This window comes from Strongylocentrotus purpuratus, unplaced genomic scaffold (genome assembly GCF_000002235.5).
Source record: "Strongylocentrotus purpuratus isolate Spur 01 unplaced genomic scaffold, Spur_5.0 spur5_scaffold_21, whole genome shotgun sequence".
NCBI classification, from domain to species: Eukaryota; Metazoa; Echinodermata; class Echinoidea; order Camarodonta; family Strongylocentrotidae; genus Strongylocentrotus; species Strongylocentrotus purpuratus.
This window is the reverse complement of record NW_022145607.1, coordinates 11,870,707-11,896,903: the sequence shown is the minus strand read 5'-3', so window position 1 is coordinate 11,896,903 and position 26,197 is coordinate 11,870,707. Positions and strand designations below refer to the sequence as shown.

General features: G+C 36.9%; 1 protein-coding gene across 1 annotated transcript; it reads left to right on the top strand.

Annotated features, from left to right (window-relative positions):
- On the top strand, positions 1-26,197 carry LOC591295 (translocation protein SEC63 homolog). Its single transcript, XM_030994941.1, has 22 exons — positions 1-147; positions 1,821-1,926; positions 2,795-2,909; positions 4,774-4,889; positions 5,914-5,975; positions 6,630-6,688; positions 7,710-7,760; positions 8,171-8,279; positions 13,170-13,264; positions 13,692-13,830; positions 14,372-14,470; positions 15,389-15,531; positions 16,403-16,455; positions 17,025-17,119; positions 17,503-17,585; positions 18,277-18,360; positions 18,756-18,983; positions 20,727-20,794; positions 21,787-21,925; positions 23,165-23,263; positions 23,952-24,053; positions 25,180-26,197. Exons 1-22 carry the CDS (start codon positions 30-32, stop codon positions 25,315-25,317), a joined length of 2,301 nt encoding a protein of 766 aa, XP_030850801.1. The 5' UTR covers positions 1-29; the 3' UTR covers positions 25,318-26,197.

Sequence of the window (26,197 nt, the reverse complement as noted above, 5' to 3'; positions counted from 1 at the left end):
ATGGCGTTTCATAGTTCAATGGTTGCAAGATGGCTAAGTTCGAGTATGACGAGTCGGGTGGCACTTCACTTTATTTTCTGGTTTCTTTCTATGCACTTGTCCTTTTTCCACTTACGTATTACTTGTGGCCTTCTAAGCACAAAAAGGGTGAGTAATATTTCATTGGTAAATCTTATATTGAACCGTGACAAGTAACTTTGTTCTTGAGATTGCCAATGCGCTGACGATTGCCGTATGGGATGAGAGCCCGAGAAAAGACACGTTAACTTATCGTGCATCGACCCCGGCGTCCTAGCGTAGGCCGGATGCAAAATGGTGTGTGCCATGCCCGCCTGTACGTGTAACGTTAGATCTAGATCTACGCGTTTTCAAGACCTAACTAAATCAGACTCTAGATCTAGATCTTAATTGTATGAAAATTATGTATTGAATACCAACAATTACTGTCAATCTAGGGTGTAGATGTACATGTAGCCTAGATCTACATCTATCTTTTTGTAATTAAAGGTGAGTTTTGGTCGTCCGATCCGATTGCATTGTGAACATGGTGAAAGAAAACTTGGGTGTGGAATCTTCTTCTTCTTCCTTTTTGAGTACAGACCTCTTTACAGAGTATTATTGTACTATACTAGGGGTGTGTCCAGGTGGACCACGTACACCGGGGTTTCCCCCTACTCTTGTACAAATAGTGTAGTGGGTTCTTAACGTGCAAAGGTAGTGACTCTTCTCTACACGGAGCCTCCATTTAACGTCCTAAGCGAGGGACGGAGTGTTTTCCACTTTTAACAATAACATAACCTGCGTCTATGAACAAGGGAAGGGAAGGGAAGGGGCACGTTAACACTCAACGCAAGAATCGATCATAACAAGTTGATCATGTAGCATGTATGTAAGTAGATCTATTGGTGTGTATACTGCAAAGTTCTGGAGTCATCAAAATCATAATAAATTTGGCCCAGTCTTGCCTCTTGGTAAAGTAACAAGCACTGTACACAGAAAGATGTATATGGGACTACACATATAGTGTCGGGGCTACTAACCTTGATTTCCTAATCTTTCTATTCTCATTACCCAGCCAGTATAAATTTTCTACCAAAATTGTTTGGCAAATGACATTTATTTGTAATCTTGAACATTCAGTGTAAGTTTTGTTTGATTCTGTGAGAATTCATTTTCTTTTTTAATTTTACCTGAACTCCTCTTCATCTTTACCGTGGATGGATGCATTCTAAAAAATAAGAATCCTCCGCCTTGGGTGTGCTAGAGTTAGACTGTTCCAAAGGTACCTTGTGTGGGTACTTTTTAATGCCCTCACTGCTGTGTATTATTTGTATAGAAGCTAGATCTATAGATCTACATGTAGCTATGTGAACCTTGCAAGTCTACTTTAGGCGAGACGGCTATTGCTGGAACTTGGAAGAGTCTTCTTTCTTTCTAACCATGTAACACACTTCGAAATTGGTCAAGAATTAAACTTTAAAATGTGGAACTTTTTTACAAATTTATTATAGAGCATGTAGAGCTTTGCATACCTTCCATGCGTTCTTTGTGAGAAAAAAAACGTTCGTCTGTGCAAAGACTTTGCAACATGGTAAGAGAATGCGATGGTCAGGAAAGCAGGCAATCAGATGTATCGTTGCCAGTTTGATGCTGACATTAAGACAGTAGCGATTGATTTAGTGTGAACAAGCGCGCATGGGGTATTCGCTGAATTCGGGGATACTCTAAGCGCATGCCTTTTTACACTAATTGGTATCGTCATGATAAAGAAATTTATTTATTTTTCCTTCCTTTCTTTCTCTGTTCCTCTTCATGTACAGATGATCCAGAGAAGGCCCGAAAAGCATGTCACTGTGACCCGTGCGAGTCAAAAAGGGCCCAGATTAAGGCCCCCACCACTTCCAGCACTGTCAAAAACTTTGCCAGGTAATTAGTTTCAAGTTTTGTTGTACTACAGACATTTTTTTCCATTGATCTCACATGCAGTATGAAATACCATGTGTTGAGGGCCAGAAAGGCAGTCAGTTCAAAAGAAATCGGTCAAAGCAGTCAGTCAAAGCAGTCTGTCAAAAAGAAAAGTGGATAATAATTGTAGCTCCTCCAAATTTCAAAATACCTCTACATGTAGGCTACCTCAAAAAAATTCCAGGTATCATAAAAAGGATTTTTGTTTCTCTTTTTAAAATTGTTTTAAAATAATAAAATACGAAATAGTTAGTTTTTTTGAAGTAGCCACTAGCCAGTAGTGCAACAACAACAAATAACCCACACACAATAGATATCAAATTATCAATCAACTCTGGGTAAAAGATATAGCTCTATTTACTTGGGCTAATTCTTTGCAAAGTCATTAGAATTAGATACCACAGTTACAATGGAAAATATTTGTCATTTTTGGGAATGCATGGCCATGGAAAGTCAAGTAAGTGAGTTTTTCAATGAGGATGGTGCTTATTTTCTTGCTATTCGCTTCATATTCTAGCACACTTACCGGTAGTCAATTTTACTCAGAACGTACCCTGTGATGTACAGGATTGGGACTCTGGAGATGAGATTATCAACAAATATTATTCTTTCTGTTATGAAACATTGTTCCAAAACATCTAACTTGTGAATGAATCAGTTTTTAATTTAAAGAAGAAATCAAAGCTTTATCTTACTCACAAATTGAAGCATTCCTATATTGATATTTTGTCTGCATTTTAACCACTCATGTCATTGACTCATTGAAAGGATTTATAATTTGAGTAACAGACTTTTAAAATTCAAAATTATGTCTTCTTTTCTCTATCAGGTGGACATTTTTGTTTTTGGCATGGGTCATCTTTATTCTAGTAGCGCTGAAAGCTTCCCAAGTAGAAAGAGATCATATTGAGTATGATCCCTTTGAAATTTTACAAGTAGACAGGGTAAGTGTATTTTCGAGGAGTCAGTGACGCAAAGACGTAACTCCATTTTGGCCTTTTTGAAAAAGGGTGGTTTATGTGTCACTGAGCACTTGGGCCTTAAGGAGTTAAGTCTGTGTTTCACTAGCCATTGACTTCAACAGGGTGTTGTGGAGTTAAGTCTTTGTGTTTCCTGGAAAGCACACATTTTTCTGAACTATTTGATATCAAATACTCAATTTGGCAAAATATGGAGTTACGTCTTTGTGTCACTGAACCCACGATATGTACATGTAGCTTATGACACAAGATTTACAGTTAAAGATAAAGTTGAGTTCTGGTCATGCGATTGCATTGTGAAAGAAACGGTGTGGAATCGACCAGAAAAGGTTGATCATCTAGCATATAAGAATTTGTGTGTATTGCAAGGTTCATCAAAATGATAAGAAATTTGGCCAAGTCTTGATAAAGTTACAAACACTGTACACATAAATATGTATATGGGACTACACGAACACGTGGTGTAAAAATGCTACCCGGATTTTTACGATGTTACACAACATATTTAGAATATGAAGGCATTTGAAGAGCCATGCTTTTCAGGGAACATGTCTTATCTGATGTTCTTCCACACTTGCAATAGGGACTTTTAGATTGAGTGGAGGAGAACACGATGAACGCCGACTGATCATGCGTGTCAACGTACTTAACTGCCCATGTTGACTACAATTATAAATCTTTTAGATTGCACTCGACGATAAACATGCATGCAGGAAGTAACACTATGAACATCATGGACAAAGAAAGAGGAAAAAATATACAGTTCCTCATTCTATCCTCAACAAAAGAACATCCCTTCACTGCTATTATGTAAAAATGTGTAGAACAGGTGAATATGCATGTGACACCTGTTCTACACATTTTTACATAATAGCAGGGAAGGGATGTTCCTTTGTCTACCTGAGGAACTGTATATTTTATGCGCACGCGGCATACTAGTACCTTGAGCATGTAAAGGCGCTATATAAATATCAATATGTATGTATGTATGTACTAGATTTAGGAAAATCAAGGTTGACACATTCTCGATCGCCGACTGAGACGACGTAACGCATGCGCAGTGCCTTAAAATGACGTCACACGTTGCAGTCAAAGCTGTCGACGTGCAAATCTAAAAGTCCCTATTATAAGAATGATAACACTCACAAATTATTTTTCTACTCTTCCCAGAACGCAACCTTCTCTTTAACTAAATTATTTATACCCCTTGTAAATTTGATGTATTATGTGTTTTTCGTATTCATACTAAAAAAAGAAAGTTGGACTAGTTGAGTAGGGGCATTTGTTGTATACTTTTCGATAAAAGCTTTAATATTTCATGTATAGGATATTAGCAATTTTAACTATTTATTAGGCACAACCGTATACAATTATTAGAATATGAATCCAAAGACTCAATATATATATATATTTGGAAAACACTGTAAATATTGGTTCAAAATGTGGATTGGCAGTTGTGCTGGGAAAAAAAGATGTTTATATGATATAAGTATATATTTGATATTACTTGATTTCCTGTGTATTCAAATTCATGAGATAACCATCCTCTTAGGCTGATATATGTAGAGGAATAATCTATTCCACTCGGCCCCCTTCCCCCCCCCCTTCTGCTTCTTGGAATCGAATGGCTTTACATTGTTCAGTTTCTATTTTTTGTTACAATGAATTGTTTCATCTGTATAAAACAGAAATAGTGATACTAAAGTAATACATAAATTCCATTTAGATCAATGTGAATATCAAATCAGTATTCTTTGTTTGCAACAAACTCAAGAACTTGTGGAAGACAGGTCTTTTAAACCATTTTTCTTTGTTTGATCAATACAAGGGAGCGTCAGAGGCAGAGATCAAACGTCAGTATCGTAAACTCAGCAAGTTACACCATCCTGACAAAGAGGGCGGCGATGCGTCCATGTTCATGAAGATCGCTAAAGCTCATGCTGCGTAAGTCAACTACATGTACTGTAACTCCTTTTATATATGCCACACAAATAATCTCCCTGTGCCATATTGTATTTTTCAAGGAATAGATATACCAAATGATTCAAGATTATTTAATTGTTTCCAGTTCAAGATTAATAAATACCAGTAATACTAGGGCTGTCATAATGCTAAGCAAGACCAGAAACAAAATGGGTAAATTTGCAAATCCATTTTGTCGCACAAGGCAATCCTTCCGTCAACTTTTGCCTTTTTTTGTTTGTGCAAAATTGCTCGTGTGGCAAACAGGCAACCGTGCAGAGAGGCAAAGAGAGCAAACGGAGTGTTTATTTCAGTATGCTTTATCTAAAGCATTTAGAAAACACTTTAGACTTTGGAATACAATAAAATTCATCTGTGGCCACCTCTCTTTAGTTCTCATGTATTTTGTCTCCCTCAAGAATGAAATGTGTGCTGTAGAGCCTGTCTAGAGTGGTCACTATCTCTGTTTTCCCTTAGGTGACCTTAATAGACGGGTTTGACCTGATTTAGATTTCTCTTTGAGTCAGTGTATAATATATGTGGAATTTATGTCAGGAATATTTCTGAAAATCAACTTGATTAAAAAGTTGGCAAGGAGGGGTAGAAGTTTATCTGTTGAAGAAGATATAAACATTAGTAAATGGAACATTTAAACTACTTTATGATATATTTCAAAGTGTAGTCTGACAAATGTTGTACTGGCAATATTACATAATGTTATGATATTCAGGTGAAATTTTGATGAAGGATATGGGTCAGTGAAATATAAGAAGATGAAGAAAAAAGAACTAGATGGAAGGTAATTTTGCCCTTCAAGTATTATAATGAGCTTTGTCATTGAAGTATGAAGAAAAAGCCCTATTTTGTAATACTATTTTGTCAGTCAGTTGTAACACATGAAATTGTCCCAAAAGGACTCGTGATATATCACTGGGATAAGCCTCGGAAAATACAATTTTATTACTTTTTAAAAATCTCTTTCCACCCTGTCATTGTTTTTATACAGGTTAACAGATGAAGAGTCGAGAAGGAACTGGGAAGAGTATGGCAGCCCTGATGGCAGACAAGGTAATGAACATCCCTAAAAGATGGTATCTTGCTCTAAGAACCTCTGTGGGCCAGCATGACGTTAACTCTGTGTCAAAGGATTTTTCATTTCATTTATTTATAGAAAACATGTAAAACACAAACATGTGCTTTGGATCAAAATACGAATAAATTCACTGAAACAAACATACAAACAAACAATTAATTGACAAAAAGGGGGAAATAATGTGAAAACTAGTACATGGATGGGGAAAAATAAAAGTAAAGTTGCTTGCCAGGGTTATTGCCCAGATTAATAATTGTGTTGGAGGGGGGGGGGGGGGGGTCATTATATATCAGTTACCGGGCTAGGTAGAGAATTGCATACTAAACTATTTTTTTGTTTTTTGTTTTGTTTTAAAGCTTTATATTTGTGTGATTGTGAGAGCATTCACATGATTAATACAATTAGTGAAATTTACATTTATCATATATGTTTTTCTCATAACACAGCAATGTGATTTAAAACATGGTCACAAACTGGAAGAGTGAATGTTTTCCTTGCAACTGAGTGATATTAATTGACATCAAACCCTTTAAAGTAAACAGCAGTAGTTGTGAAAACTTGTGTAAAAATGGCATATGTCTTTTAATAGCTTTAAAATATGGATATATGTTCTTCCTTTCCTCCTCCAGCCACAACTTTTGGTATTGCTCTGCCTGCCTGGATTGTGGATCAGAATAACTCTGTATGGGTAAGTGAACTTCAGGTACTTACATGATATCGTTAGTTTGGAGCCAGAAGGGTGTTAACTCATATACTGTACCACAGAGTTATTGACCTTCTGGCTCTGAACAGGTGATAGGAGGTTTGTCACCATGATGACAAATGTGAAATTCAATATTGAAATTGACTATGCGCAACATTTTTTTTCTTCCAATGACAGTGGGAAGGTGCACATACGTGATGCATTGAAGGTTGAAGATGGTTTGTGTCTTAATTTAAATAAGGAAAGGGAATTGGCTTTGAAAATTTCCAAGTGATCAAGTTATAATCCCTTTGCTTTTGATTAGGATAATGTCAAGTTTTGGCAAGGCTAAGGGAAATCCTTTAAAAACAGAAGAATACCATTTCCTTCTTTCGCAAGACTGTCTTCTCATATGACAGAAAGGGCTACAGTGTATGTCATTCAATTCATATTTTCATGATTCATTGTATTGCCTTATTTGCCAGGTTGTTATTTGAAGAAAAGACAAATTTTAAACAAAATATTGGAATGAAAAGGAATTGAATCATGTCAAAAGCAAGCTGTAACATGTAAAGCTGTCATGGTGGAGTGGTTTAAGCACTTGACTTGAAATTTAAAGGTCGTTGGTTCAATCCCCGACGCGACACTAATGTCTTTTGGCAAGGCATTAATCTATATTTACTACTCCATACCCGGGAGAGAAATGGGACCCTGTAGGATGACAAAAGCCTTTGTGTTAGTAATTGCCATACGTGTATGCCCTCAAGGTGACCATATCGTAAGAATACTCCCCAGAGTATGGAGATGGTGCACATTGTGCGCCAATGAATCTGATGAAAGGGGTAATAATATCTGTAAAGTGCTTAGAGACTGTATTTCGTTTGAAGCGCTATATAATTCCAGATTATTATTATTATACAAAAGATTGAAACCAATTTACAAGTTTCTGATTCATCATCCAAGAGTGAGTTAGACACAGCTTCCCTAATACTTTAAATCATCTTTCCCTTCTTGCCTTGTTCTCTAGGTGTTGGCTGCATATGGATTAGCCTTCATGGTCATCTTGCCAATTGCTGTGGTGAGTATTTAACCCATCAGAGTACATCGTCAGTGAAAAAAAATGTTATAAATGAAGTCACACTTTATATGTAGGTTGCTTCATTGGTTCAACTTGGTATTTCATAAGGCTTGTTTCATGTATGATGTAAACTGCAGCGGTTTTGTAATGATGTCGTCAGATGCAAGCAATAGGTGTGACAAATGCGATTCACTGATCAGACTATTAATATAAATATTAGGATCAAATACACCATGCAATAATGTTTTATTGCTGGGATGCATGGCATTACTATAATGTTTGGTAGAAAATATGTGTATGGAATGTGAAAGTGAGAATATACTGATAAGAATAAAGTTAACTGATAGAAATATAAGCAGTGATTTGCTCGAATATAAAAATAAATGATTGTTATTGTTTTTTCTTATCAGGGTACGTGGTGGTATAGATCCATCCGCTACACTGCAGTAGAGATCCTGATAGACACCACACAGCTTTTCATGCACTTTCTCTACAAGACCCCTTGTATGAACCTCAAACGTGAGTACAATCAATCTCTCAAAATCAATCAAGGTTCCACTTAAAGGGATCGTTTAACAATGTTAAATCTAAGATACACGGCCCTTCGTGTTATCAGTGTCTGTGATATGGTGTAATTTTGAAGCCCTAAAAAATTGCGCTTCAAAATGATCAAAAAATGCCTCAAAAAATTAAAAATCTTTGAGTGACCGGTTTTACCATACTTGTTTTCCCCAATAGACTGTAGTGTTATACAAACCGTTTTCAAAATTTGTAATTCCAATCATAAATATGTTGATAATCAAACAGGCGATCGGTTTGTAAAACTCATGGGGTTCCTGACTGACCTAAAGGTTTATAATTATGATTGCATCATGAGCTAAATCCAGAATTTTGTTTCAGAATCTGAGACAAAGTTACCGGATCCCTTTACCAGAATGTTGCATCATTAAGAAAGGATTTCTTTGAAACATTCCAAATGGTTTTTTGGACTGAAGTTAGCTGCTAGTTTTTGACAAAAGATGCCCTTTGCATACATGCCAACTGTTCAGATTAAAGAGGAACATTCCTCTTTTTGGGAGAAGATAATTATCATTTTAATGCAGGTGTTCCTCTTCCTGTACAAATTTGTCTGTAGTATTGAATAGGAGAGTTAGGATTGTTCCTCTTTTTTTTGAAAATAGCATAATTTGTACAGATTTCTGATTTTCAAATGTTGACATGTATGCCTTTGGCTATCACCGCCTCATAGATCTATGCCAGACCCCTCCACCCCCTGATGAAATTGTTCAGGAGTCAGAGTGTTGCATTGCTTACACTTGAAGAGGTGTTGTGGTTGGGTTGATATGAATCAAATGGTTGAGGCTCAGAATCCCTGCCGCAAACTAAATTACCTTTGGCCAGAAAACTCATCTACATTTGCCACTCTCCAACCAGGTGAAGTAAATGGGTACCCGATCAGTAGAATTTCCAGAAATCTGGAGAATTTTTTGGTACATGTAGCTCTGCTAAAGCCAGGTAAATAATTGACTTAGCAAACCACAGTGGAAATTACTGTATAGTGGCAACATCTCTGTATGAAAATGTATACAATTGTATCTTTGTTCAGTAATTCATTTTGACCAACAGGCACTTTTATTCATTTATAGATGTCTTTCCCGGCATTATTTTACCTAGGAAGAATGTTTTGGAATAAGTATTTATTTTGTTGATTACCTTTTACAATACAATACAATACAATACAATGAACATTTAGGGCGCCATTCCCATAAGGCTCAGAGCGCTAACATCAAATAATATTATTGGTCTTTACTACATGTAGTAATTAAAGGCTACAATTAGATATTCCATATAAAATATTAAATTCAATTGATTAAATTAAATACCTAAACATAGAGGAGAATTCAGGTAAAGAGATGAGTTTTCAGAGCCTTCTTAAAAATATCGATAGAGGCAGATTGTCTGATGGACATGGGGAGATTATTCCACCCTTTGGATGCTGCTACCGTGAAAGTCCTATCCCCGGCTTGGACACGTGTAATTGGATAATTTAGACGGAGGTTATCATTTGAAGATCTGAGATTTCTGCTTGGTGTATATAAAGTTAAACAATTAGACAGGTAATTGGGAGCTAGGTGGTGCAATGATTTATAGACATATAAGAGTAACTTAAAAATGATTCGCTGTTGAATTGGAAGCCAGTGAAGGGAATTAATTAATGGTTGAGCTGAATGACTTCTACCGACCTCAAACACAAGACGTGCTGCCCAGTTTTGTAGGCGCTGGAGACGGTTTACATGTAACTTTGGAAGAGAGGAAAGAAGTCCATTACAATAATCAAGTCTAGAGAGAATTAAAGACCTTACAGCATGATGACAAGTTGATTGATCAATATATCTACGAATTCGTGATATGTTCCTTAAGTGAAAAGTGACCGTTCTACTAACATTGTTAATATGTGAATTCATACTCATATGAACATCAAAGAATGCGCCCAAGTTTTTAATTGTGTCTGTAGGTTTTACGGAAATATTTCCTATGGTGAGAGTTATGTCTGGCAATTTTCTAAAATTGTGTGGTGAAGCAGCAATAAAAAACTCTGTCTTACTGTCGTTCAATTTCAACTTGTTAATGGACATCCAATTCTTTATATCACAGATGCAGTTTTGCAGTGACAACAATGCACAATCTAATTCACCACGTATTTTGGGATCAAATGAAACATATAACTGTATATCATCCGCATATACATGGTATGACACATTATGATGCTGAGTAATATCACTAACCGGGAGGGTGTAAATTGTAAAACCAACAGGACCTACTACAGAACCTTGTGGCAGACCAAACTTGGAAATGATAGGCGCAGACAATTCCCCTGCAATGTCTACTTGTGTTGACCAGCCATCGAGATAAGACTGGAACCATTTTAGGGCAGTGCCTTTGATACCAATCCTCGTTGATAAACGACAGACTAGGATATGATGGTCGATGGTATCAAAGGCTGCTGACAAGTCTAATAATACCACAAGAATTACTTTGTTTGAGTTAATTGAAAACATAATATCATTCTTCACCTTGATCAAAGCAGTTTCTGTGCTATGTCGGGGTCTATATGCAGACTGAAATGGGTCAGCAAGATTGTTAGCTTCAACATGCTCCATTAGTCTTGAGCAAGCTACTTTCTCAATGAGTTTTCCTACATACGTTAAATTAGACACAGGTCTATAGTTCTTAATATTATTCTTATCCATGGATGCATTTTTCAAGAGAGGCTTAATTACAGCACGATGAGCTCCTTTAGGAAAGATACCAGATGATAAGGAGATATTCACAATATTAGTGAGTACAGGTAGAAGATGATCAATATTCTCTTTCAAGAACCATGTCGGTATAGGATCTAAACGACTAGATTTACTAGGAGATCTTGTAATGATTTTCAAAAGATCACTTTGGGAAACTGGTCTTAAGACTTCAAGCGATGGTATATCATCATTCAAAGTATTATTGAAGTCAGGCAATGGCATAACAGGAAGGTTATCAAGTTGATCACGAATGGTATTCGATTCTTTACAGGTCGAGTCTTAATTGTTGCTGGTGCATATGTGTCTAACAATTCTTCCATTCCAGATTCATACCATTCGAACAAAGGGTCAACATCCACATTAATTGGTTTGGATGATAACAACTCAGTTAGTGAGTTAACAAATTGATTCTTATCGATTTTACGATAGTTGCGAAGAGTTGATACAGTTTGCATAGGTATAGGTTTTGGAAGCTGCAAAGTGAAACACACAATATGATGATCAGACATACATGTTTCATCAATGTAACAATCCTTAAGCAAAGATTTATCAGATTCATCACAGCGGGTAAACACCAAGTCTAAGGTGTGCCCAAGACTATGTGTTGGGCCATTTACACATTGAGCAAAACCAGCAGCAGTTGTTGTTGAAGAGAAATGAATAACATCATTTTTAGAGGGATTATCCCAGTGGACATTAAAATCACCCAGTAAAATTAGCTTTCCTGGAAGAAGAGATACTTCATTTACAAAATCATCAAATTCACTAAGAAAATCTGCATTAGTGAATCCATTCATTGGTGATGGGGGTGGCCTATATACAACTATAAAATTGACTGAGTAAGAACTATTAGTGATATGTACGCATTCGAATGTAGAGTAAACTAGATCATCATTTCGCCTAATACGCATCTTAAGTGGAGTTTTAAACAACATAGCAATTCCGCCTCCACGAGTACTAGAGTCACGAGGCTCATTTAGGAAAGTATAACCAGGAGGGGTACACTCACCTATGACAACATTATCATTTTTGTTTAGCCACGTCTCAGTTAAAATCATTACATCAGTGTCATGTTCACAAATATAATCAACCAGATCAACTGTCTTATTTCTTATAGAACGAGCATTCCAAAGAGAACATGTTATGCCAGACTTTACATTAGGATTATATTGAGAAGGATATATCAAATTGTTTCGATTAGATCCTTGTGACCGATCTTCGTTGGTGTGTCTTGGTCTTCTTCTTCCGGATGTGACCACGGATATCGGTGAAGTTACAGTACAGAGCTGAAGTGCAACGGATATATTTGACTGTTTCTCGTGTCTGATGCTGGCTTTTCCGTAGCCACCTCGAGTCCCTCTGCGTGTTTTCTTTCGGTGAATTCCATAAGAATGAATGATGTCGCAAATATCCCGTGGAAGCTGTGCCTTGGAATGTCTCCATTTCAGAAGTTCAGCTGGGGTATACTTGATGTAACGTTGAACTTGATGAGTAGCACGATGAATGGCGGATGTGGAAGAAACACATCCATCTTGCATATGGGGCCCTGGATTTGGATGAACATCTCCGGCATGAAAAAGTTCTAACTGAAAGGAGGCAGTGCAGTTAGAGCTGTATGGTATTCTCCTTTTTAGAAAGTGCTTTCTGATGAATGTTCCACAATGAAAAGACTGCACAAAAGACTGATCTTTACAATGCACAAAGTCAGTCAGAGAAGTGTATAAACAAAGTACAACAAAGACTTTGAGATGAATAGACCCCATTGTGCTCAGATTGTAATCCAGATGTTCAGGTTCATCCAGGCAAACACTGTACAATAGATGATGCTACTTACACAGTGATATATAGGAAGAACATGGCAAACCGAATACTGCAAAATCAAATCTATCCAAATACTTTTACACTGAAATATGACATAAATATATTACTTTACCAACTGCAACTTGTCTAGTGGCTCCTAGGTACTATTACAAAACAAGTGGTAGCAATACAATCATATGAAATATCCAAATTACAAGTAAAATTTAACTCTTTTGGAGAGCAAGCAAAGAGCATGTGCAACATGCTAGTGCGCTCATCCAATTTGTGATTTCTTTCCACGTTACAGGTGCCTTGATGATCTTATCTGGATCATTTGAGTTTGAGAAGAGTCATAACAGTCAGGTCGTCAACAGACCAAGCGACAATGAAGAGCTCCCTCCTGTGAGTATTATATGCCAATGTTACTTTTCTCTGCCTGGGTTTGTTTTCAATACTACAAAGGAAAGTTGATAGAGCAACATATATGTATTTAAAGCCTACATGTATCTGCACTAGTTTGGTCGGGAGGGATTAGACCTCCCTGCATGGTCACTGACAGGTGGTTATCTCATCAAATCAGCTCTCTATTATTTGTGCCATATAAAATGTATGTCTTTTTTCTTTCTTTTTGGTAAATTATCACACTTTGCCTTGCTTTTTTCAAGCTGTTGAAGGCAGATTTTTGCTCTATTTGAATAATTATATACTATTAAACATACATTAGTTCATCCAAAAAATATCTTATCATTTAATCATCTTTAATTGCATTGCATTTCTCGGACATGCAACAAAACTGTAGACAAATTCTGTTTATTGTTCTCTTTTGTAGCTTGTGAGGGAGTTTTCAAATGACATTGGTCTGAAGAACAAGGAGCGGCCATTCTGCTATCCGTACAGTGTGAAGGTCCGGACACTGATATACGCCCACCTTGCTCGGGCAGACCTACCCCCTAAAACATTGGATGTCGGTGAGTATTTGCTTTGAATGATTCAATCTTACTGAATATCCAGGTTTTTCAATCATGGTATTGCTTCTTGTGAATCTTGTTGCAGATATTGTCATCAGGGGTTACAGTTTTCAGGCTCTTGTCTGATTTTAGGCCCTATCAACTTTAGTTCCAGGCCTTTCCACGCTTCATACTGCACAGGATGTATGGCCTGTATCATGTGCGGGTCTCTTCTCAAGTCAATTAGGTCAATCCAACTGATTCATTTTGTTGCAGATATTGTTCCAAGTTATTCGACTATACAATATTTAAGAACCCTTTTTAGATTGATGTTGTAGATTGTAACATCTTACAACATATTTAATATGACCTCTATCTTAAATGATGCACCCAAAACTGTACCTAGATTATGATATAATACGATATAACCTAATATTGACTAGCAACCCATACACTAACCTAATGATTTATACAGGATAATTCCTGAAGAAAATGTTTTGGGAGCTATTGTTGGAATGATTAGCATGATATATTGTGGACCTTGTGTGATTGCTTTTTGTAGATCGTCTCTATGTTGTGAAGAAATGCCCTCAGCTCATTCAGGAGATGGTCAACACAGCTGCACAACTCATCTTCTGGCACAAAATTAACAAAGGAAATCGTGAGTTGATAATTCTTTCTTTATTATTTAAGTAAGAAATCAAGGAAACCGGGCAGCATTTTAGGTAAGTACAAGTTCACTGACAACCCATATTACATTTAACCCTCGTTTCAATGGGACTTCTGTAAACTTGTATTTATAACAGTTTTATGTAATAATACCCAGGAGTTCTTAGTCGGGAAGCGTGATCCCTGTGTGGGTCTTAAAACAAGTTCTTGAGTAGTGAATGTGTCATGGAAGGAACTCATCCATTCAAATGTTATGTTAGGGTGTGTGAAAAGAACAGATATGTCAAATGGGGTCACTGAAGTAAACTCTTGGATTAAACAATTGAAAAAATCCCTAAATGTAATGTGCAAAAGTTCTTGAATAGTGATTGTGTCTTGGAAGTAACGCATCCATTCAAATTCTACGTTCAGTTGGTTTAAAGACCGTCACCACTACTGGGCCAGAAGGGATCAGACCACACAGAGAGCCATCGAGGTCACTGTGACAGGTGGCTATCTCATTAACTCAGCTCTCATTTAACATAAGAAAAAGAGGATCATGGGGGACCAACAGGCACCGATTGGGGAAGTTTTCTATATAGAGGGAGCAAGTAGCTACAAGTATGGCAGTGTGCCTTTAAAGGAACAGATATGTCAGATGGGGTCGGGGGGAATAAAAATGAAGTAAACTCTTGGATCAAACATTTAAAATAATCAAGTATTATCATTCTTGAAATTTGATTTTTACTTCAAAAATTTGAATTATGAAATGAAATATCAACCATGTGTAGCTATATAAGTAATAATAATAACAATTATTTTGTTTCTTCCACTGCTGCTGTAAACACTTACCCAATCAATGATAGAAATGATTGAAATTGAAATTTAGCATCACTTATTAAATCTTTCTTTCTCTTTTGTTTTTTTCCAGCTTCCAAAGAGCCAAGGCTGGAGACAATAGAACACATCATGAAGCTGAGTCCAATGGTTGTACAGTCCACATGGGATAAGTCCCCACTCATGCAGCTTCCACACTTCACAGAAGAGACGCTAAGACTGTGCCAGTCAAAGAGGGTAAGCAGAGCAGGGGCAGGGCTTCTTGACAGATGGTAGCACACTTGATGATCAGATGGGCGTTTCACAAAACTTGTCATCAGTGACAAATGACAGTTTTTGTTATAAGCTACTGAAATCCTTGCTTCTGATTGGTTATCAACAGATTTGTCACTGATTTTTGTCATTTGTCATTAAAAAAAAGGGTTTGTGAAACGGGTCCCTGATCAAACATGAGGGACTTGACCTAAACGGTCTGGAGGAGAGGGGGCAGGGAGGGCAACAAGAAGGAATTGGAATGACAAGTTCTACTATGATTGTAAAGTGTTTTTTTTTTTTTTAATTAATGTAATGCAGTATGTTACACATTTGATGATCAGATTAAACATGGAGGAAAGAGAGGAGTGAGGGGGGGGGGGGCAAAAAGCATGGATTGGAGGGATTGATAATACCATGAATGTTTCGAGCATTGAAATGTTCACGTATTGCGTTATGTAAATGCGTTTTTAATCAGTATTATTGAAAGAGAGACAGACGAAGAGAAAACAAAAAGTCAGAGACACAGTCAGAGATATACACAAAGATTAGGATGAATACAAATTCACAAACCTAGAATGAAAGAAAGTGAGAGAAAAGCTATGATAATAAAGCCAAAGAATTATAGGGGGGGAATTCCCCCTTTTTATGGGATTGCTTGTGTGATATCTCAACTGCCTTGAAGGTCCTGTTTTCCAGGCAAAATACAATAGAAAAATGGCAAAATAAAATGGAGGAGGTAAAAGAGGGGAAATGTGGATGCCGATGGGAATAGACATAAACATATTTATTTGTTATATAATCCTTCTTGCAATTAAGTTTGCTAAATTACTTCCTTTTTTTCTTCCAATTACAGAAAAATGTTAAAAGTATATCACAGTTCATCAAGCTGAAAGATCTTGACAAGAGGTAAGTTACATGGATCACAATTGGTTTAAACCTCAGTATACAACCCTTCTGTGCTGCCAAATTTGTGAATGATAATAATAATAATGATATTGATGATAATGATAATGCTAATAATAATAATCTGGATTTATACAGCGCTTAATACAAAATACAGTCTCCAAGAGCTTTACAGATACCATTACCCTGGTCATTGGATTCGTTAGGGATCCTTAGGGATACTCCTACCATATGGTCACCGTGAGGGCATATCTCAATTACTTACACAAAGGCCTTCCTCATCCTACCAGGTCCCCATTTCTCTCCTAGATGTGGAGATGCAATTGTAGATCAATGCCTTGCCAAAGGAGATGACCCTGAAAGGCCAAGAGTTGATCAGTTTGTGGAATCTGCTTGGCAGTGTCACTGTTTAATAGGTAGTGTGATATTGATGATATGTTGTGCTCTTGGTAATATAGAAAGAACGAAAGAATTACTGAGATTTAACGTAAAGGAATGGTATTAATGTTGTCTCTTTCTAAGCCAAGTGTCACGTTTAAGGATTCAGACATATTGTTTTGCTGTTTTTGCAGGTATATTCTTCGTCATCTAGATGAAAGGCAGTATCAGGATGTGCTTAACGTCTGTGCTAGTCTGCCTCTGATAGATGCAGACCTTAAATTAGAAGGTAGGAATTACTTTGAAAATACAATCTATCAACTGAAATTTAAAAAATCAGTCCATTAGCATACAGTGTAAGGGAGAAGTGAAAGATAATAGAAATATTAAGATTTCATAGATGTATTTTAAAAGAAATGGGCAATTTCAGATCATTTCTGTTTTGATAATTGTTTTTTTTTTAATACCTTATTTTATGCAGACTTAATCATTTTTAGATAGTACATCATCTCCTATTTTTCTTCACTTTTTTTTCTCTTTTTTTTTCTTACATATTTTCATTGCCCTATAATTTAATCGTATTCATGTAGCATAATATACATGAAGTAAACCCATTAATGAATTTGAAATTTTAAGACTGAACAAATATATCTACCATATGATTTGTTTCAGTTGTTGACGACGATGACAAGGCTACAATAACAGCTGGAGCCTTTGTGACTGCCACAGTGTATCTCAGGAGAGATACATTTACAGTAAGTACCACCACATTATGATTACAATGATGATGATAATAATGATGTTAATAATAGTAATGATAATAATAATAGTCACATTTGTGTATGAGCTAGATACTTCATTGGAATTATAGTCCCCCATTCATCAGATTCAATTGCTAATCCACACATGCTAGTGTACATGCTCCAATCCTAGGGAGTATTCCGGCCAAGTGCCATTTTTCAGGCGCACACATGCCAATAATCCAACATCATTGAGGTTTGCATCTTAATACTGGGTACCCATTTGACACCTGGGTTGAGAGTGGCAAATGTAGATTAATGTCTTGCCAAAGGTCATCAGTGTCATGATGGGACTTAAACCATGAACCATGTGATTTCTGGTGCGATGACATATCATGGTCTAGGACTGGATGAGGATGGTATACCACTTTTGCTTTTAAATATTTTGTTTTTCCTACATGCAGTTATTTGTTAAAATATTTTTTTAGGGGGTTTGTTCATGTTTACAAATATGCTTAAAGTTGTCTGAGGTAAGATATTGTGAGTAATGTATCTAAAATGTAGATGTGTATTGAGTACCATTCCTGGAATCATATTGCAATATTCTTCACATACCGCAAATCCCCCTCCTCCCCCCCCCCCCCTTTTTTTTTCTCTGGTTTATGTTTAGAGACCATATCTTGTTTTTTGTTTTGTTCTTGTACAGTTACAATCAGATGGTGATATAAGCAGTAGTAACATGGCTATAGAAGCAGGCGGCGACACAGAAGATTTAAAGACAGAAGAGAAGGTGGGTACTTCTAGAGTCTTAAAGGGAGAGGGCCGTCAGTTATATACAACTTTTATATCTATTGATGATTTTATATAGTCTATTATCCTCACATCTGTTTAAACCCTTTAAAATTCTAGATAGACAAATAGAAGTAAGAAAGTCAGCTAACAGGATGGAGTTTAGAAGGATAAATAAAGCATTACCTATTTAATTTTTTTTTTTTGGACAAAACCTGTTCAATCAAATTTAATTAATCGTTTGAAGAGAGGCAAGGAAATGAATAATATGTGATCAGCATTTCAATGCTTTAGTATCAGTCTAGTTGAGAAGAGGACTATGCCAAAAAAAGGAAAGTGAGAATGATAACTTATATCATCATGTACTGATTGTGACTTTCTTTGATATTTCTAAAGGATTCTCCATCTGTCAATAAAAATAAGCCCAAGGCCTGGGAGAAGCAGCAGAAGAAGAAGAAAGGAAAGACAGGTGGTGGTGGAGGTGGTAACAAGCCCAAACCCAAGAAGCAACAAGAGAAAGAAAAAGAAAAAGAAAAGAAGTCTGCCACGAAGCCTGCCTCTCTGACAGCTAACAGCACTCCTTCTAAGGACAGCACTAATGATGATAACCTTGATGTCATGGCTGTGAGTATTTGATCTTACAAACAAATGACATGTGCAAAATAATTTGTAACATTGTATCATTGGATTCCGCACATCGAGATACAGGTTTACTTGGGTTTCGCTGGTCGTTAACCTGTTACATGCAATGGATTTAGATACAGCACCTGCAATTATTTTAAGTTGAGCTAAGCATGAACTGGTTATGTTTCCACTCTAAAATTTTAATGTTATGAGGTGCCAAATGGTGCAACATAATGGCTTGTTCAGAGACAAAATCACTGCATATTTTTGTTTACTTAAAGATAAAGTCGAGTTCTGGTCATGTGATTGCATTGTGAAAGAAATGGTGTGGAATCGATAACAAAAAAGTTGATCATGTAGCATTTAAGTAGTGGTGTGTACTGCATGTTTATGGAGTCATCAATATAATAAGAAATTTGGCCCAGTCTTGGTAAAGTAACAAGCACTGTACACAGGAAAATGCATATGGGACTACACAAACATGTGTCATAAAAATTGGGACTTATTTTTAAGCTGTTACTTGTCATATTTAGAATATTGAGGCATTTGAAAAGCCATACTTTTCAGGGAACATTTTTTCTCTGATGTTCTTCCACACTTGCATGATGACAATGATAACGCTCAGAAATTATTTTTCACCTCTCCGCAGAACTCAACCTTCTCCTTTAGTGTAATAAGCTTCGCATTTCTGAATCGGATAACACAGAGCTCAGTGAATACGCCAAGCCTTTGTTGCGCACAGTTTCTATTCATTTTACACGTTAAAGAAACGCTGCAGCTTTTTTGCAGTGGTTTACTGCGTCATATCTTAACAAGACTTAAGTATTATGTTTGTTGGGAATTCTTCTAAATCATAAGTCACAATTGTTACCCAAAATTGTTAATGTTGACTTTGCACTAAGATTTATATATCAAGTGGATTTCGCACTTTCAGATAACTTTTTTTTCGTCCCTAGACATTTTGTTGAAACATGAACTTTATAGTTTAAACTTTTCGATTCAGCCATGCTGTAGACTAGTAGCTTCTGTCACTTTCCATGTTTCTGAATAACTTTTAAAGGGACTTGGTAACATTAGTAAGATGAGAGATAGTGGTGCTAAGGTAGTGACTTCAATGCTAGATGTATAATTAAAGATAATCTGAAAATTTTAGTGAAAACGGACCATTATTCATGGTACAAATAGGGGAAAACTGATCTGATCGATTCCTTAATTCTCCCAACTATATTATTACAATTTAATTACATTTTAGGTGAATGGAAATCGTCACAAAGCAATAAAATGGCTCTACATTCCATTCCAGACTTTTTTTCATGGAGAAACGGTTGGGAAACTTCAAAAATGTTTGGGAGAATTTAGTGTTAATCACTGTTAGAGGGTGTCATACATCGACCTTTTCTAAGAAAACCATAGATATCTTCGTGGTTTGAGAATTTTGTCAGGATTTTTTGCATACATGTCAGAGGGTTAGTACAGTAGAAGGAATATAGCAAGCAACAATGTTACCAAGTCACTTTAAAGCCTATCTGCACTAGTTTAGCCAGGAGGGATTAGACCTTCCTGCATGGTCACTAACAGGTGGTTATCTCATCAAACCAGCTCTCTATTAACATATGAAAAAGGGGACCATGGGGGACCAATGGTCACCGCTTAGGCATTGTTTGCTATATAGAGGGTGCAAGTAGCTATCAGTAGTGTAGGGGGGCTTTAACATGTCTATGTTCTCATCCTTTTTGTTTGCAGGTTGATCAGGACGATGAAAACGGGAGTGGTCTGGACAGCGATGATGAGGCCAGCCAGAAGTCTGCAAGGTAATTATTCTATCAAACCAAACCTATTTTATCAAATGTATTAGGTATCTGATAACAGAATTTTGTGTTATGATCCATTTGCTGTATGATGTATGTGCATCTCTCTCCCCCCCCCCCCATTATGATTATCTTCTACTTCCATAATGATTATATACTGTTTTTAGTACAGTTGAACCTCTTTATAATGAGGTCCTTGGGACCATGGAAATTACCTCGTTATATCAGGAATCTTGTTGTATCAGGGTGAAATAAACCAAAAGAATATAAAGAGATGGGACCAGCAAATTTGACAAGTTATATCAGATACCTCGATATATCAGTGCTCTTTATAATGTATGGCCACTGTATTAGGACTGATAGCTTAATTCTTGTTCCCTCAGTCCAATGACAATCTGATGTTTAATACATAAGTATTTTCCTAAAGCTAATGTACAGTTTTGTTAGCAAAAGGGAAACTGAAAAGAAACATGTGTTATCCTGGTATAAAAATTTAAGAAAATCATGTGGTATCTTTGCATGATTTCGGATGAATCGTAGTGTAAATATCTACAAGGAATACTAAATGACAACCATACACTCCCCTACACTAGACCCTTCCACCCCAATGGCTCCTAGTACATTAATCTTAGCGCTTCGCTTGGAGATGGCATGTAGATTATAGTATATACACTCAGTCCTCATAGGTTTTACATGTGTGAATTGCAGGTTACCATTGTTACTTGACATTCCAGGATGGTATCTAAATGGTTTTCTACCTCTCATTTGTCTAATATTTCACTTGAGGAAAAAATTTACAGCAGCTTAGTAGCTCCCTATTTATAAAATCATGAAATATTTTGACGGAAAGCTTTGAGGCTTCTTACTGAAACTGTACATGACCTTTAAGTGATGCTCCCATGTACCAAGGTAATGATAGAATGCTTTTTTGTTTTTCAAAGTTAAAAGTAAATTTGTCTCTCTCTCTCTCTCTCTCTCTCTCTTTACTGTTCCAGTGATGAAGAAGTAATAGAGGATGCCGGAGAGGATGAGGAGGAGTGGGATGAGCTTCAGTCTACTCTGACTAGGAAGGAGAAGGTCCTGGAAGGCATTAGTAAAGAATCTCATGAGGTTCACTCACCTTACTACCCAGAGGTATATATCCCCTCCCTGCCCCCTCCCCTAATGACATTTCAACCTAGAGACTCCCAAATTATCCCATTCCCCTCGGTTTCATCCAGGGACAGCTTGGTTCCTTTTGAGAGTTTGATTACACAGTATGTACTTGGAAGGCGCTGTAGCTATTGACTTACTTGAAACAAGACTTTCCTGATGTACATTATAAATAATTCTCCCCCCCCCCTCCCTCTCTGTGATATTGAACCCTTTTCTTCACAAATATCTTTTACACTAAAGAAGGAACTAGAGTACTTATGAAATTTACTCCCCATCCTTTTTGGATGATGTATTTCCCCCATAATATTTTTGACCTGTACGCACTTGGAAAACTTGTACCTTGTAGGTTTTCATGCTATTTCTACTAATGACAATTTAGTGTACCCAGGGAAGCCCCATCAGCTTCAACGCTATTCTTCCTGAGGGCCCTGAAATTATTATTACCCCAGCAATTGCCAGGTACCCATTTACACCTGGGTGGAGAATGGCAAATGTGGATTAATGTCTTACCACAGGACTTTAGTACCGGGCTGGGATACAAAACTTTTACCCTTAGATTTAGAGTCAAGTGAATGAACCACTAAACATCATACCGTGACACCTCCACTTCTAATCAATGGAAGAAGAATCTTGACAGAAGTTATTTTGACTTTAAAGGGACTTGGTAACGTTGTTCAGATAAGAGAATTGGTGCTTAGGTAGTGAATTCAATGCTAGATGTACAATTAAAGATAGTTGAGTGAAAACGGACCATTATTAATGATACAAATTGAAAAAAAATGATCTGATCGATTCCTTAATTCTCCCAACTATATTATTACAATTTAATTACATTTTAGGTGCATGTAAATCGTCACAGGCAATAAATTGGCTCTACATACCATTCCAGACATTTAAGTGTCGGAAGATTTTTAATAGCCTGTTGTATGTCTTTTTTTCATGGAAAACGATTGGGGAAAATTCAAAAATTGTTGGGAGAATTTATTGTTAATCACTGTTAGAGGGTATTGCACAGTGACGCCTTCAAAGAAAACCATAGATATCTTTGTGGATTGAGAATTTTTTCAGGATTTTTTGCATGTCAGAGGGTAAGTACAGTGGAAGGAATAATGAGTAACATTTTATATAAAAATTAAGCAATTTTCCATCGACCTTCCACAATGTAACCAAGTCACTTTAATGTATTTTGTTTTGTTGTGTCTTCTTATCGTACATCAGGTGAAGCATGAGTGGTGGTGGGTTTACATAGCTGATAGGAAATCACACAAGCTGGTCACATCACCAACCATGGTCTACGATCTCAAGAATAAGAAAGAGGTAAAAACATCTGATCTCTCTGTCTTTGTATTTTTGTCACTCTCTCTCTCTCTCTCTCTCTCGCTCTCTTATCCCTTTGTTATTTGTCTTGTGTCCTCGCATTATGCACTCTTTGCGATTTCCTTCCTGTCCTATTGATCTTTTTGTCATTCTCTCTCTCTCCTTCTCTCTATCCCTCCCTCCCTCCATCCCTCTCCCTCCTTCTCTCTCCCTCTCTTCCTCTCTCTCTCTCACTCCCTCCCTCTTTTAATCTCTCGCTTGCTGGTGTGTTCTTGCTAAACAGTATTTGTTTTATTCTATTTTACTCTTTGAGAGCCAGAAGGGCATTAACAGATACAGTCAACAACTAAATTATTTGTACCATTTGTAAATTTGATGTTTTTTTTTGTAACCCAAGAATGAAAGATGGACTGGTTTAATTTTGGCCTTTGTTGAATACTTTAAGATGTAAGCTTTAATATGTCACATTCTTTAAAAAAACGTAAATTGGGACAAATAAATTCTTCACATACTCAGAACAAAACATAAGTAAGGTTATGAATTGTGTAGTTGCTAACCGTATACTCTAACTCAGAGTCAACAGCCTTTTTGCTCTCAACAGTGCCATTTGTGGAGGGCTGTGTCTTTCTTTAATCCTTTGATGCAACCCTTGCTAATAACTTGATTGATTTTGTCTTGCCATCTGTAGGTTCAACTCCAGTTCCGAGCCCCGTCGAAGGGTAACTACCAGTTCTCTCTCTGCGTTCGTTCAGACTCCTATCTGGACTTGGATCTTATCAAATCAATCAAGGTAGGTACCTGAGAAATGTAGTATTGTACCTTTAAAACCACCTCAGCATCATAAATATCATCACCATTATCATCTTCCTTACTATTAGCATCATCTTCATCATCAATATAATCATTAACTCCATTGCGAACATTGTCGTTCCATCATTGGCATCCGTAGCTTGATTACCACCACCAACATCATCAATAATAATCACTTCCACCACCATCATGGATCTGTCTGTTGAAACAATGGGGTGACACCAACAATGAAACCACACTGTCTTGCCATTCCTTTCACTCACGTACCAACAGCAGGACATCAATCAAGCAATCATGTATAGAGTTGTGTTAACGATAGATGTCAAATATTTGTATTTCTTTGTAAACTGAAAGCGATTCGGTCTTCATGCATCCATGATTTTAATATATTTACTATTCATATGCCACTCAACTAATCTCCCTGTCCCACAATGTGGGCCTATTTATCATTGGAAAGATATACAAAGAGCTACAAGATTATTTTACTGTTTCCGCCCCAATATATAAAACAATGCTAGTGATAAAAGGGTTGTCATCAAGGAAACTGGATGGCTCAATGGTAGAGTAGTGGTCTCGTAACCGAAGGGCCCCGGATTCAAAACAAAGTTGATGCGCTATTGCCCTTATGGTAAGGCATTAATCCTCATTATCACGTCCCTGTTGGTCCCCTGGTTGCTTCCTTAAAAGCATACACATCCTTTCTTAGCAGTCAGGTTAAACAAACCATCCAGATAATCAAGACTGGAAAATTTTGCAAAGCTATTATGTTGCACGAAGCTAACCGCCTGTCGATTGGTGCCTGTTATTTTGTGCAAAATTGTACATGTGGCAAACAAGCGACGGTGCAGAGAGGCAAAGAAAGTCACCAACGTGTTAAAGCCCCACTGTACTACTTATAGCTACTTGCTTCCTGTCTATAGAAAACAATGCCTAACGGTGCCCATTGGTCCCCCATGCTTCTCTTTTTCTTAAGTTAATTGAGAGCTGAGTTGGTGATATAGCCACCTGTCAGTCACCACGCTGGGTGGTCTAATCCCTCCTGGCCAAACTCGTACAGAAGGGCTTTAAATTAACCATTTCCCCATCACTCACTTGCTTATCACTAGGTTGACGTGAAGGAAGCAAAGAAGGTGGAGGAGCACCATCCGCAGTGGGACATCTCTGACGATGAGAAGGAGGACGATGCAGAGGACAGCGCTGTCTCTGATTACACCACTGATGATGAAGAGAGTGACGATGAATAGATTCAAGGAGATCCTCATGCAAAGCGCTGGCTGCAGACTAGAGATGGGCATTATCAGGCGAGAGACATCACCTTCTTCTCAGTCAGTTGGAGATTGTTTTGAAAGGCCTGTTCACACTGAGCTCTTTTTCCTTGGGCATGTAGTGACCCGGCAAATGTGAACAAGCCTTCAAAAGCATATTTAACTTTTGAAAAATATGTGTCGAAAAATCAATCTAATAGGAAGCATTATTGTTTGGATAGTTATTTATGATTACTTTTGTCAATATTAGTACCATGGCACCCATACAAATTATGTTGAAAGTCACAGTCTATTTTTCCCTCGTCCCAGTATTAAATTGGGGTCACAATTTCAGGGATAATTGTTCATATAGTCTTTGCCAAATTACATGTAAAGATCATAATCTCATGTCCATTTCAAAACATCAAATGGTATGTTTTAACAAAGATGAAAAAGTGTGGATGAGTCAAGTAAGGAAATTACATAATTTCAATATATAGCAGAACAAAAATTAAATGTTGCTGCCTTTTTTAACCTATGGGAGGCCAATGTCAATCGAATCTTGTGTACATGTACCATTATAAATTAAAACATCATTCTGTTTTGGGGAGAATTTCTGCTTTGAGAGGTTTCGCTGTAAAGTGTGTCCCAGTAAACATGGCAGAAATTTTCCATCTTAATGAATAATTTCCTTGATGAGATATACATGTCTGAAAAGCTTTGCTTCTTTTCTTTCATTTGATGTACCACTTATTATTTATAACTCATGCATGATTGAATTAAAACTATGGAAAGTGGTGCTGCCGAAATGTCATTGGCACACACAAATTGCAGCTTTGAGTGAGTTTTGCTAGTAGTAAACCTAATTAATTTGAAAAAA